Source organism: Coturnix japonica, chromosome 1 (assembly GCF_001577835.2).
Source record: "Coturnix japonica isolate 7356 chromosome 1, Coturnix japonica 2.1, whole genome shotgun sequence".
NCBI lineage: Eukaryota > Metazoa > Chordata > Aves > Galliformes > Phasianidae > Coturnix > Coturnix japonica.
The window spans coordinates 41326808-41341177 of NC_029516.1; the positions used below are offsets into that span (position 1 = coordinate 41326808).

General features: G+C 39.4%; 1 protein-coding gene across 1 annotated transcript in view; it reads right to left on the reverse strand.

Annotated features, from left to right (window-relative positions):
- The window catches only part of FGD6 (FYVE, RhoGEF and PH domain containing 6), a 64015-nt gene that overhangs the window by 9912 nt on the left and 39733 nt on the right, over positions 1 to 14370 (reverse strand). Inside the window, exons 9-15 of the mRNA XM_015858402.2 lie at positions 9614 to 9664; positions 7739 to 7797; positions 7549 to 7620; positions 6948 to 7016; positions 5518 to 5601; positions 4325 to 4404; positions 60 to 162 (exon numbers count right to left, since the gene is read on the reverse strand). Of these exons, the coding sequence (XP_015713888.1) occupies positions 60 to 162; positions 4325 to 4404; positions 5518 to 5601; positions 6948 to 7016; positions 7549 to 7620; positions 7739 to 7797; positions 9614 to 9664 (518 nt within the window). The remainder of the gene's footprint in view (positions 1 to 59; positions 163 to 4324; positions 4405 to 5517; positions 5602 to 6947; positions 7017 to 7548; positions 7621 to 7738; positions 7798 to 9613; positions 9665 to 14370) is intronic.

Genomic DNA, 14370 nt, shown 5'->3' on the forward strand with positions numbered 1-14370 from the left:
CAAATAAACTTTTTATTTAAAAAGGAAACAAAATGGGCTACAAGAGTAGTGTGATATACCTCTTCAAGACTTTTGCTAGGATTAAACGTGATTCTCTTCTTTGTGTAGTCTTCAATTGACCTGGAGATAGCTTCTAACCATTCATCTCTTTCTGTAGCAGAACTGTTGGGTTTAAAAAAAAAAAAATCAATTTATTTCTAACATTTAAAACTAAGAAATGAATGTCATTTAGAATTCTGTTAAATTTATTACACGTTGATTTAATTCTCTTCCAGTTTCCAGTCTCCAGTTCCTATGAAAACTAGTATTATTCTTATATATATTATACATAAATATATTAAAACCAACTGCATGGTGCCAGTTATTTGTGTTAATAATGAAAAATGATTCTGAGTCTGTTGTTATAACTTGGATTCCCTTCCTCTTCCTTCCTCCCACAACAGCCTATGACTGCTTCAAGGTTTGTACATTGTTTCTTCCTCCTCTTCCTCCATGTACCCATGAACTGCTTGAGTACTACTGTTGTAAATGGAGCTCCCATAACATGGGCACAAGCTCATCATCTTAAGAAAGAATCTGAAATGTCAGCAAGTATTTTAAGTATTTTTCCCCCTTCTGTCTCATGGTGCAGTCTGTTAAACACAGCCCTGTGAAACCCCAAACTTTTGCCCCAAAAATGCAGTTTCTTCTCCAGCCCTGTACTCTTTGCTCCCATGAAGTCTTCATAGAAGAATTACATCACTTTAATACTTCTTTTTTTCCCCAAAATTTTCCATTGGATTAGCCAGCCCAGAGAGAGAAACAATCCTCTGTCTGATGAGCAAAGCTTACCTTTCGGCCACTAGCACTTTCCTTCTCCCTTGTGCTAGAACACACATGGCTACACAGTGGGCTTTAACTGCAGTAAATTGGACCAGGAAACCAATTCAAACTGAAGCAAGCTCTTCCTCAAGATCAATTTACTGCCTGGGCTCATCACACCGCTGAACAAGCACAAGGGAGAGGGAGCCAGGGGGAGGAGGATGCAGTCTGACAGTGGAAGAGCCGGACTGCTTGCTTAAGATGCAACACCAGCTTACAAAGGGCTTCAGACATTTAAACCAGAAGTGTCTACTAACCACTACTTTATTCCTCACTTCTTAAATAGTATCACATATCTATATCTATGTATCTATCTATTTACCTTTTCTTAAGCAAGAAATTGAACATGCACACAAAAAAAGGAGAGTTAGGGAAGAGGAAAGCAAATATTTAGGTGTGTGACGTTAATTGTTATTATTTAATGGCTGCTGTAGGTGAATTTGAAAGCTTCAGTTCTTTATATTTTGAGCTGAGGTTTTGACCTGCATGAAACTGGGCACTACATAGAATCAGAGAGGAGAAATCTCATAAGACAAATGCGGGAGAAGCCTGCAAGGTACAGCAGAAAACATGATTGAGTGCACACAGCAACAAAGTCAGAACAAAAGGAGAGGAAATAAGATAGAAGCCAGGGCAAAGCAATGTATTATTGTCTGCCCTAATATCTCACACTCTGGGTGGAACATTTTGTTCAGCGTATTTACCCTTGCTTCCTCATCTGCTAAGAAGGATGTAGCATTAGCTTCATAACATACATAATTCCAACTAATTCCTCTGGCTTTTTCAAAATCTGGTTACGTTATTTATGTTCTTAAAGCTATGTTAAATCAAGTTGGTTCAGTATGGCAGATCAAGCATCCCCTAGCCATGTGTGGAGTGTTACAGATGAGGTTTCATGGCTTAGCTCCTAACCTTTTACATGGGAGCACGCACTCAGCAGGCCTGCTGGCACTAGGCCTTTAGGGCTGTTTATAGTTCTCCAGAACTTGAGAGCAAAGGTGGTTTCATTAGGAACCAGGCTGATGCCACAGCAGCAGCACAATGGACTCCTGCTATCCCTCCTGGTCACACAGCACTGCCACCTCCCTTGCAGTAGTTGCATCCTTCCTGAAGCTGCCTTGTTCACTAACACTGCAGAGTTGGGGAGGCAGGGCCGGCTGGCCTCACAGCATGCCAGGCTGGCATGACTGTTGCCTTCAGGATCTACACTTTACTTCTATACCGTGCTGTATCATGCAGATACAGTTGTCATTTTGTTGTTGTTTTGTTTTTGTTTATTTTGCTTTTATGAAGACATTTCTAGTACTACGCTGTGCTGTACCATGTAAAATAATCCACATTACCAGAGACAACCCAAGACAGCTGAAACCTCAACCCAAACTAGGTAAAACAGAATGCTAGTGCAGACAGCAAAATTAAAACCTGAAGCAAGAAAGCCTCTTGTTTGGGCTTTAATCTGTGTTTCTGTCATTAATTGGTTTACATTTTATTACTAGCTATTTCTCACTAGTTTCATTGCTCCTCTCCCCCGACTGCCCCCAGAGTTCTTTCTAAGTCTCTTCTTTGGTGTATACTCGATATCATGCTTATTATCTGAAAAAATTCAGAACATAAGTTTGCCCCTGATATCCATAAGATAAGTCGTTTTGTAATAGAGATTTTTTTACTACATAGGAACCAAGAAGCTGTTGCAGCAAGGAATCAGATGGAAGATGCAGTCTGTATTAACAAGATACCAATTCCCTACACACTTGTGCTATTTATCATAGGAGCATATTATTATTATCATAGGAGCTATTTATCATAGGAACAATGTCATAAGCATATGCAAAATAGCTATCGCTAGTAATACTGTTTCCACAATAAACCCAGGCCTTGTTTACAGACAAATAACAATCAGGAAGGCACTCAGCGTGATGGAAAGTTACAGGTTTTCCTTCATGCACCAGCATGTATTTCATAGGAGTTACTTTTAATCAGCTCCTCAATCAGAAGAGTCTAACTTCTTCCATAAAAAAGATGTATTTCAGGAGGATCACCTTTTCACTTTTTCTGCATTACTTTTTACATTATAAATACCTTCATGTACTTGTGCAAAACCTAGTGACCAAGGCACCTAAGCAGGTCGGAGCTGCTCACATAACAGCGGTGCAGAACCATACATTAAACAGTGAAACGCATCTTTGTTCAAAAGAATCATGAGAAACGTTTATAAAAATGTGTTGGGAAATGCATCAATTCTTCTTTCGAGCCTGTTATAAATAACTACTACTCAGACACAACTGAGCTGCTTCCTCTGGCTGCTCTGACAAGGCTAACCTTGGTTTGCCCCCCAGCTAGAGATACTGCTATCTCTCAGCAGACATCCTAATGTCAGTGTTTACAAGGTCACAAAGAAAGCAGCAGTCCACCCCTGCTCAGCTGTGCTAAATAAAAGAGAAAACACGTCTTTCTTCATCGATATCAGTGCTGTCACAAGTGACAGACTGTATCAAACTCAAAACACAGTGAAAACAACAATCCCCCAAACCAGGTCTTTGTCAGAGGCAGCTCACTGAAGGTAGACCAGAACCACCCCAGTTCAGTGGCTGTTACATGGAAAATGTATTTACGGACAAGCTTCATTCCTGTTCTTCCTGTCATTTCTGTGTTTTCATGTCCCATTCAGTGCTCTACTGAGATCCATTTCTTGCCTGAGTTACACTGTTATTTCAGCTAGATGACCAGAATGATGCCTTACAATTTTTATCAGTTAACAGAAATGTCAAAGCGTATTGTTATGCCTCATATCCTGTCCAGCTAATGCACTCACACAGAATATCAGTAAAAAACACAGAAAAGCAAAACCTAACATTAACTGAAGTGAATTTTAATTCCTTTTCATCACAAAGAAATGCAGTGAGAGGATAGTTTGAATTTTACTTAAAAGATTTCGAAGGTGCAGCAAGCCAAAAAGGAAGAAAAATCAAAGTTGTTTTGTTCGATCTGGTTATCAGTTTGCTCTCTTATGGACAGCAGAATCCCTGCTAGCTGCACAGCCTTAAACCTAAATTGCTCAAATACCACATTTATTACAGTCTTTGTGATTCCATCTATTACTTTACAGAGAATCTTCCTTACAGGTCAGAGTGGACTGCATTACAGACTACAAATTCACGTGGTATCTGTGAATCTGGTTATGTACAAGTGGGTTTCCTTTCTGCCAGCCCATTAAAAAAAAGACTAAATATTCAAAACTGGCTTTTAAATGTGAACAAAAACAATTTAGAACAAAGCCCACTTTATTTCTAAAAATCCATCTGTCAGTCTCTCTATCCTTCTGCAGTAACACTAACCAGGAGTAACTTCTCAGTATGTAAGCGTGGAACAAGCTGTGATAAACTTAGGTAAAAAAAAACACAACCTTTTGAGCCCTATTTGAAATCACATACTTTTAAAATCATTTTGAATTCATGAGACTCACCTTGCTGAAAGAATGAAGGATCGCTCTACACTTTCTATGTTCAGTTCATTCTGATAAGCTTCCTGGGATGGCTTTTTAACCTTCGGTCAAGAGAAAAGAAATGTACATTCAAACTGACATGGTACTCTCATACTGCTTCATTTTTATGTATTGCAAAGTCTCATATGTTTACCACAGAAGGGGCAGATCTCACAGGGATCAGATTGTACAACATCCTTAGAGCCAAGGTGCAGTATGATTACAGAGAGCCCACCATTTTATTTCACTTTGGCAACATAGAAAGACTGGGTATTACAAGGGAATGAAGTTCAGTGGCTGTCAGACAGCTCCTGCTGTGCTTCAATATGCCCTGTCCCAGCAACTTGTGAGCTTCTCCTGCAACACTGCAAAAAAAGCACACTGCAGAGCAACACACAAGCCAGGGCATCTGATATCCCCATGGATATCCATCTGATATCCCCATGGGCTGGATCTCTGGTGATTCTTCTGAGATACCAAGTTTCAAACACACAAGATTTTAAAAGTTACATGTGTTTCTGAGCCATGACAAGACATCTGCAGGCAGAAGAGAGGCTGCAGCTCTGCCTGTGAAAGCTCAGGCCTAGAAGCCAGATTCTAGCTGGACTTGGTGCTCATCTCTGGCAGAACCAAAGACAAGATACTTGGTTCCTGAGGCGATGGTTTGCTGTTCTTGCTGTCAAGCCAGAGATCATATCAATACATGGCACACATGCTCCTTGCTACTGCCTACAGGGGTTCAGGGCTTATCTTTGATGCTTTTCACAAAGAATCAGAATCAAAATCCGTATCTTCTCTCCCTGTTAGCAGGTCTCTATAAGCCATGGAATTTTGACCACCAGAATGTTGCTCAGGCAATGGTACCTAATCTCTGGGTGTCATCAAGAAAAAGCATTCGCAAAGCAAAAGACGGGCAGTTTAAACAGAATATTATACAAAAAAAGAAGGAGGCAGACTACTTCTGAGTAGGCCAGCACTGACAACACAGTTACTTAGGAAAACATAAGACAGTACTCCAACCGTATTATGCAAGAAACTTTATGCCTGTAGAACTGCTCTGCGACATGAGCATCTTTAACATCTCTTTCCAGCAATAAATACAGCTGCCTTGTGAAAATTTGAAGGCCTAAGTTTCAGCGCATTTAGAGAAAGACTTACTTTAGCAAATGACTCACCTTCATTCCAGCCAATGACAGCATGTTGTTGAGTTTGTACATCCCTGACTGAACCGGAGTAGTATACAACAGGGCATCATTAAACTACAAAGTAAAAGCAGTATTTATTAATGACTGAAAATTGTTTAGAGACTGTTAATTTCAGATGCATTTTACAGAAAGTACAAAGCATTACATTCAGCTGTCCAAGAGGGCATCTTCTATATCTTATTATTCCACTTAGACCCCAAGAAACATTTTCTTGCATAAATTCAGATAACAATAGGTGTCTATTTATATCCTTCCCTGTGTAAACATACATTTGGCAATGAGTAAACACTGCGCAGATGTCAAAGAACATGATGTTAAAAAGAACAAAAATACTTCTCATGTACACAACTATATTGCACAACAAACTACTTCAGAGGGATAATAGAATTAACCCTTGAAACAATGTAAAACATACCAGAAACTAGGAGGTGGCAGAATTAAGATCACCAATTTATGATCATACAGACAAGTTTGTCCCTATGAATTTTGTTGATGCTCTACCAGACTGAGCTCCATCTGATACACCTACTGCTCAGCTGTTAAATGTTTTATTTCCTGCGCTGTTCAGCACATGGGTCCAGGCTTTATTTACAAAACATAAACACAGATCAGGAGACTGAACTGCCTCAAGAGTTTTTGCTCTAAGGCTCTTTGCAACATAATCAAAGGTTTCAAGAGCCTACACAACATGATCAATTAAAATCACTGCCTACTGTATCAGTCCTCTGCATGCTACAAAGTCATCTCCAGAGAACGCAATAGGCACTTCCAAGCTTAGAATGCAAAGTTCATGACCATCTAGGGAAATATTTGTTCTGCAGTAAGCAAAAATTAGATTTCAGGCAAGACCTTGCAGCAATAAAGTCACAAACTACGCACACAACAGTTGTTTTACTGTCTAAATGGAGGAGAGAAACAAAAGATTCAACTGGAAACAGAAACTTCAGAGATGCACAGAAGTTCTAAAACAAAACAACAGCAGGACAAGAAGAGAAGCAAGCATTTCCCTTCCAGCTCAGTGCTCCACTTGGGAGGCAAGAGGCGAGGAGGAGGAGGGAGGGAATGGTGCAATAGCAGCAGCTGAGCTGTAGGTTTTACAATCTGGTACAAGTGGGACGGAGTAATTGTTTTAGTGGTTCAGATAATGTCTTCCCATAACACTGCTCAAATTTTAAACAAGCACTAATCTAAACAGTACTTTTTATTGAGAAACTGTTTTCTATTAAAATGTTACTGCAGCAGATAACCTCTCTAAAGTAGACTGAGCGAGTGTTAACAGCAACAAATGGTCATTTTTTCCCCTCCCTGAAGTTACTACTTCTTCACATTTGTGGTGCAGCATTTCCGCCACTCAAAACTACAGTGGCGTTAGGCACACAGCAGTACACACACCACCTTACCAGAAAAAACATCCGTGGCTGCATGACCTTCCGAGAGAGCTTCATCAGCGTTCCTTCTTTCAGAAATATCTAGCAAATTAAACAAACAATTCAAAACTCAGTTGTTCAAGGCATAAGATGTATAAATGAGCTGATACATTCCTTCTTTCTTTCTTTTTTTTTCCCTTTTCTTCCTTTTTTTGTTTTGCTTTTCATTATTACACCTGAAACGTGGTGGAAGTTTTGCAATTCATGGTTTCCCTCCTCAAAAAGGCTGTTCATTTGTAAATCCCCCTAAAAGCCGGAGGGACTGAGTGGTTGCATTGATTTTCCATGCTTCATTTGAAACTATGACAAATAAAAAGTTAAGATCAAGGAACAAATACTGCCTGTAAGATCAGACAGAATCATATTCTAAACATTACAAGTTTTCATCAGATGTTTTAAGAAAGATATAATAATTATACGTATGAGGAGGTAGATTTCACTTGACTGTCAGCACCAAATAATTAAGTGATGGATCATTTGTCTTCTCCATATGTGGCAACTTCAGTGCTGTGCTTGCCTATCACCCATGCTACACTTTTGTTAGGATCATTTAAATGTCAGCTGGAGAACCTACCCTTCCTGGCTGTACAATCTCATGATGTCCATTTAGACTGTACTGAATCTGCATGAGTTTCTGAAAGTTATCCTAGAGGGGAAAAAAAGGCAAAAGGGTCAGTAATTGCCATTGCATACGTGACTTTTTTGTTTCGTTTTTATTATAGAAAAGGCTTTAATCGGACAACTTCCTAAGTCAAAATACTTACTCCCTGCTTCATGATGTCATTGGCATGGTTCGCAACTTCTATGACAACAGCTAGAGCATCTAAAGAGCAAAGAAACAATATTTTATATAGACCAGTTAGCACTGATGTCATGGAAAAACCAGGAAAAAACATAGAATTGTAGAATCATTAAGGTCAGAAAAAATCTCTGAGATCATCTAGTCCAACTGTCAACCCATTATCATTACACCCACAGATCCCCCTTCTACACTGTGGCAAGATTCAAGGACCTGACTGAACAGTCACTGCACTCAAGAGCACTTCCCATGGATCCCAGAGGCTCTGGATCACGGTTTCACAGGTGTGTCCTATCAAATCATCACTTCAACTAACAAGTCACAACATCAATAATTTCCTATAGCTAATAAAAGCCGTTTACAAGCAAAATTAATTTTTAGTTTCTCACACAAAGGATCGCTTTAATTTCAATTAACAACATTTTAACTGAGACCAGAGAGAGGTTACTTAAGCTTTTTCCATTTTACAAAACTGCCCCCAGTGCCAGTCATGGGAGGAAATCTAGAAAAATTATCCAAATTCTTGTGATTTCTTTCTTCTGCCTTTATTTTTATGGTTTGTGGTAACAGCATAAAACTCAAGCTTCTAAATTTCAGACTGGAAGAAAACAAAAATCTCTGAAATAGAAAAGTTATGAAGACGAGAGAGATTTTACTAAGTACTGATATTTAATAACTAGCAACTCTGCTGAAATACGCACTTAGGTGTAACTGCAAAAAGGGGTTATATAACAGGATTATGTAAGTCACTGAACAGCAACTCTGTATATTACACAGAACCCACGTAAGGATCTTATCCCAAAACCTGTAATAGATTTATGTAGGAAAAATAAACCTTATTTAATTGAATGCTAGCACAACTGCACTGATAAAATGCCATTTAGCACTGAGTAACAGTTAAACACTGCAAATAAGTAAATGCAGTTATGAATTCCAAATAAAGATTGCTTAAAAGTACTCAGAGAAGCCTACCTTCCCAGTCAAAACCAAAGCCTTGAGTTGTTGCGGGTGTTTTGTTTTTTAAGATATCACTACAGTATTAGCACGTTAGACTATGTTTACTTCCTTATTGATGAGTTCACATTCAGAAAGCAAGTACATTAAAAGATACAGATTTCTGAACCAAAGGGTTCAGAAGGTGATGAAGCCAAACTAAAGCAAGGTATGAATATGAACAAAAATCTCCTCCTAAGGCAATCTAAAGAGAATTTTATTGAAGAGTTTCAATACAGAAGCTGGAGAAATCACAAGAAAGTATTACATAAAACACACTTCTTTTAAATTATAGACCTTTTAAACGCTCAGTTGCTTACCACAGCAGTGCAAACATCAGCTTGTTCGCAACCATAAGAAGTGCAAGACAAATTTTTCTGACTCTGAAAGAGTCATTTAAAATATTTTTGGGGTTATATTTTCAGCACAGTCAAATAAACTACCATATCTAAATGTCCTAAGAATGATAAATATTCATAGATTTTCTGGCACTGTACCAAGAGACATAGCTGTAAGAAAGTGAACTTGGCTCAGAACATCCAAGGCACTCGTTTAGTGCATTCCCACCAGATACATCTGTGCAGCCCTCCTGAAGATACGGGCTTACACAAATGCCATAAATGAGAACAAAATAAATGACTTGGGCTCATGCAAATGGAATGGAACCACTGGCTAGAAGCACTCCTAGTACCGCTGAGCACCAGAGGCACTAAGTGTGTGTAGAACTCAGAACTAAACAGAAAACATTTCTACTTATATTAGCTTAGCATTTTGCATGCATTTAAAATTTAGAAACTTTATTGTGTTTACACAAGCTGTTGTTTCTTAAGAACAAAGAGACATTTACCTTGAGTATCCCTATAGTCTGCAGATTCTTCTAAAAGGTTTTTCAAATAATCTGTATAAAGAGAAAATAATGGAGGCATTTTTGTTAAAGAAATAAACAGCATCAGAAAGCATTAAAACCCAACATCTTCCTAGCAATCTGCCTCTCAGGCACGTCTATGCCACATTACCTTTTAAATTTGTTCAGGTAACAACATAAGGAAAATCAGCATTTCCACAAGGAAAGAATATAATGATATTTTGCTCAGGGAAGAGGAAAAAAGCAGTGACTTTCTCTAAAGGGAAGTGGTATGTTCTAAGTATTATTCTGGAACAAAACAAGCAGGTGGAAGACAAGTACATACTCACCATCATTTACATTTAAGATGACACAAGAAAGTTTGAAGATTATAGATAATTGTCTGAGCCCTAACTTGTCTACAGGAGATGAGAAAGAAGTAATGCAATACAGCAAATTGGATTATGATTAATATTTTTCAATTAAAAATTGCACGTTTATTAACTATTATTAGAAATTATAAGGCAGCTCAGCTGTTCATGTAGGAATTGTTGGTTTTCAATTGCAAATTTAGTTCTTCAACCACGAGGTGGCAATCTCAGTACACTCAAAACTCGGTAGTTTTTCCATTTATTTGACTCGGATAACATTAACTCCAAATGTCTGACTATGGGAGAAAACATCCCTCTTGAGATTCCATTGCCTGGTCTTGTGTCCAGTTCACCAAAAAGTATGATATCCTGTCAAAGACAACTATACAGCCTCAATACTGCTCTGAACTACTTCAATTTGAAAGAAACACAACTTTATAAGGAACTTCCAAGGGAATACAGCTGTTAGATTGATAATATCAATACTAATTCATAATTGTCTTTTAAACAAGGTACTCATATTCCATCTGATTTAGAGAAAATTCATTGTATATAATCTAGGAAACGTTTGATTTCAGCTTAGCAGTTGTGCATGTTTCATGTAGGAGTGAAAGAATTCAGCTCCCAGATGTTTGCCCTACCCAGATTCATCCTTTCTCTCAATAAGGATCGAGAGCCAATTGTTCCTGCCTTCACAGGACGTCTTGCTTCATGCATGCCCCTTAGAGAGCACTCAAGAATACTGTAATGGTTTCCTTATGCAAAATAAGGGAATTATGAAATGTGGTTCAGCAGTCGAAACACCACGAAGAGTGAGAAATCTTGTCAGTTAATGAAAGCCTTGAGAAAAACAGAACTACAGGAAGAGAAACATTTGGCACTGAAGCTCTATTCTTTGGCAAAGACCTAAGGGAAGATCCAAGAGAAGCATGAAGAGCAGGTTGGGATGAAGGAGCAGGGCCTTGCTGGGGGCAGCTGCGGGTGAGCTGGGGGTGGGAGCGCTGGGAGGTCTGGCTGGGCCTGGGAACACCCACAGCCTGCTGCTCCACTTCAGGTTCTGGCTGATCCTTATCAGAGAATGGCCAACGCGTGATTTTAACATGAGCCTGATGTGGTACCAGACTTTTCCAGCTCTATAACACTGTATCCTTCACACGTCTCCACATCTTTTGCTGTAGTAGCTGCAAGTGCAGTATTTAGGTGCACACATGTTGAAATGATTTCATCAAGAAGACGAAATGAATTCATCTTGTCTCAGCTTGGGTTGTGTTTGTAAGAAATTGGCATAAGATTAAAATCAACGGGAGGTATTTTACAAGGAACTGAGAGGAGTTCACATGGTTTTTAACTTGGTTCCTGGAGGAACCCACTTCACACACACACACACACACAACAGCTGCTCTCCACTGCCTCAGTGTCATTAAGTAGGAGCTGCACATTACTGCCCAGGCTGAGTGAGCATCATGGGCACCTTCCATAAAGAAAGCAGGTTAAAGTTTTATTGCAACTCAGCCTCCACCAGAGCCAGAACAAAAGACTCCAGCAGACACCTCCCAGCGTAAAAGTGTGAGTCCCTACAGCTTATACAGGAACTGCAGCTTCTTAAAGCAGCCAGCCAGAGTCACTTCTCTGCGGACTGGGAACAAGAGGTCAGGTGGATATAATTCACTAATCTGCATATGCTCCACTGGCACTTTCTAGTACATGGAAACATCCAATTTAATATTCAAAGTAACTGCATTGGAAACTTAAAACCAGAGACCCAACACGGGGGCTAATTCTTCTTGGCACATTCATGCCTTATGACACGTTCCCACAAAGAACAATACTTCACCTCATCCCATTTGCAGGGTTTTGCACTTTAAGTCATACCCACGGATAACAGAGGGAACATTAAAGAGAGATTTTAACATAACTGCAACCATTTAAGATTCTGTATTTAGAAAGGAAGGCAGCTCTTGCACTGCAAGATGGAAACAGCCAAAAAAACTTCCGGCTGTAAAATCCTGGAAGTGGCAAATTCGTAGTTTTGATCTCTTTATGTGTATCTGGCAAGTGAACAGCTAAAACTCAGCTTCAGAGAAGCAACTGACAGACTATTTCAGTTTCTTCTGCGCATACACACTGGAAATTCTGGGCTTGCAACAGCTGTCTGGAGGTTCTGCCTCACACTCTGCAGCACTGCACAGACATGAACAGCATTACAGCAACCATGTAGCAAAAACAATCCTAGATAAAATAAATACAGAAGTCAAATACTAAGGTGGAATGGTATCTGTGGTCTATGCCAAATTTTTTCCCCTTTGAGATGTACTTCAGTCGTTCAGACATTTTACTCAGAGTTGTTCTACATGAGACACAGGTTTCTGGGAGAAAACATGAAACACATCTATATTACAGACAGCTTTCCACAACTGCTGACTAAAATATGGATCATATTAATAATATTAAAACTATCAACAGCGTCAGACCCTCAGCACCGGGGCTTCCTTCTGTTGCTTTAAAAAGAAAGGAGATGATCAGTGTGCCCAGGACAAATCTCACACCAAGAATGGACCTGCTTTAGTGTAACAGAGAACAGTACAAGTGATGTAACAACAAAACAGAAGTTGAGACTATGCAGGAAACTAAGTGCAAAGATTTTTTTTTTTAAATTACAGAGGGCTGAATAAGCACTGTAGCATTGTAAATGGCACAGAGGTCTGACTAACACCCAAGCAAGGCGCAATCTCTGTTTCGCAACTGATAGCAACCCTCACAGCTGCATGACAACGCAAGCTGCCCATTGATCACAACACAGCAAAGAGGCCATCCTAGCAAAACAAATCTTATCAACACAACTCCACGAGAACAGAAAACCCATCCAAAATCCCTAGTTACCCAAATAGTGCACTGCATGCAACAGAATAAATGACTTTGTGTAAGCAAGATGCATGCAGCATTAATTCACACAAGCCATTTCAAGGTGAATAAAAGAACCACACTACAAGAGAAAAGCTTTTTAATAGAAAACACACTAATTTTTGTCTGACCTTTTCCTCCTTATATTCTGAAGGCACTCCTTAAACATGCCTTCAGGAAGCTAGATTTAAAAATTAAAATCCATAATTTTGCTAGATAACCCAAAACACAACAAGTTTTTTAATCTTTAAACTTTAAAGCCAGTAATTCACTTTTCCTTCATGTGAGGGGCCAGTAGCTATCACTTCTACTCTAATAAAAAATACCTTCTGCTTCATTAACTTATTGTCTCAAATTGTCCAGTTTAATTACATTAAACTCAAAACATCCATTCGCAAAATGGAATTGGCCTGAAGTCTGACAATTCTATTTCTGAGCTGCGAAAGAGAAGTGTGCTCAGAGTTTTCAATCCCCCTCAGCCTCCCATCACTAGACCTCAGATGAGGATAATAAGAGACACCATCTCTCTCTCTACAAGCCTTACATTGTGTAAAAGAGGATAGAAGCTAATAATCCAACACTGAAGTGCTTGCTCATATCATACAAGTCTTCTACTCAAACCAGATTTTCTGGAGAAGAGATTCACCTCACCTTCATTTCTTTCTGTTAAAAACACAAAGTCTCTAATTAACCTCCCCAGCAACCCACTTAACATTTGCTGTATAGAGCTCAGGGTTATGTGGGAAAGTGGAGATTCCCTTGCTGGGATGGAAAAGCTGTATAATTAAATAGAAATACAGCTGAGTTGTGCCTCTCCTTGCCTGGTTTATAAGTCCACCTGCTCCTCCTTTTGTTAGCACAAAAGCCACTACACTTCAAAGCACAGCAACAATCTTGTAGCAGCAGGTTACTAGAACAAAGCTGTCCCACCGACACACAGCATCTAAATAGGAAGAAATCCCTGCTGACTCAGGCCTTGCAGCTTCATTTCCTGGACTGTTTTTTCTCCTCTGCTCTAAGCCACTGCCCCCTCCTCAGCCACACACAGATGCCCGTTGTCTTTGTCTGGGGCTGCTGCTGCATCACTGCGACTTTAGCTCATTTTTGTTTTTGCTCATCTCCAAAAGCAGAGCCGAATATTTGGTATATCCTCCAAAGACTCTGTACAGAGATTACTCAATATTATCCCGAGCTGCTAGAAGATAACGAAGTGGAGAAGTCATCCACCGAGATACAGGAGAGTGAGAATCTCAGGGAACACAGAAGACAGTGTGAAATGGCATGAATAATTGAACACAGCAAAAATGAAGGAGATCCAAAACAAAAGCCCCCTGCCACAGCATAATTCATTTCTTAGTCTGATCTCTTTCATTCCTCCCACAGGACACGAGAAATTTATTTTTCTAAAGCAGTAACTAGCACTGCAATCCAATTCATGTAAATAGCACATGTTATTTACAGATTTTTTTTAAAGCTGGGTGGCCACAG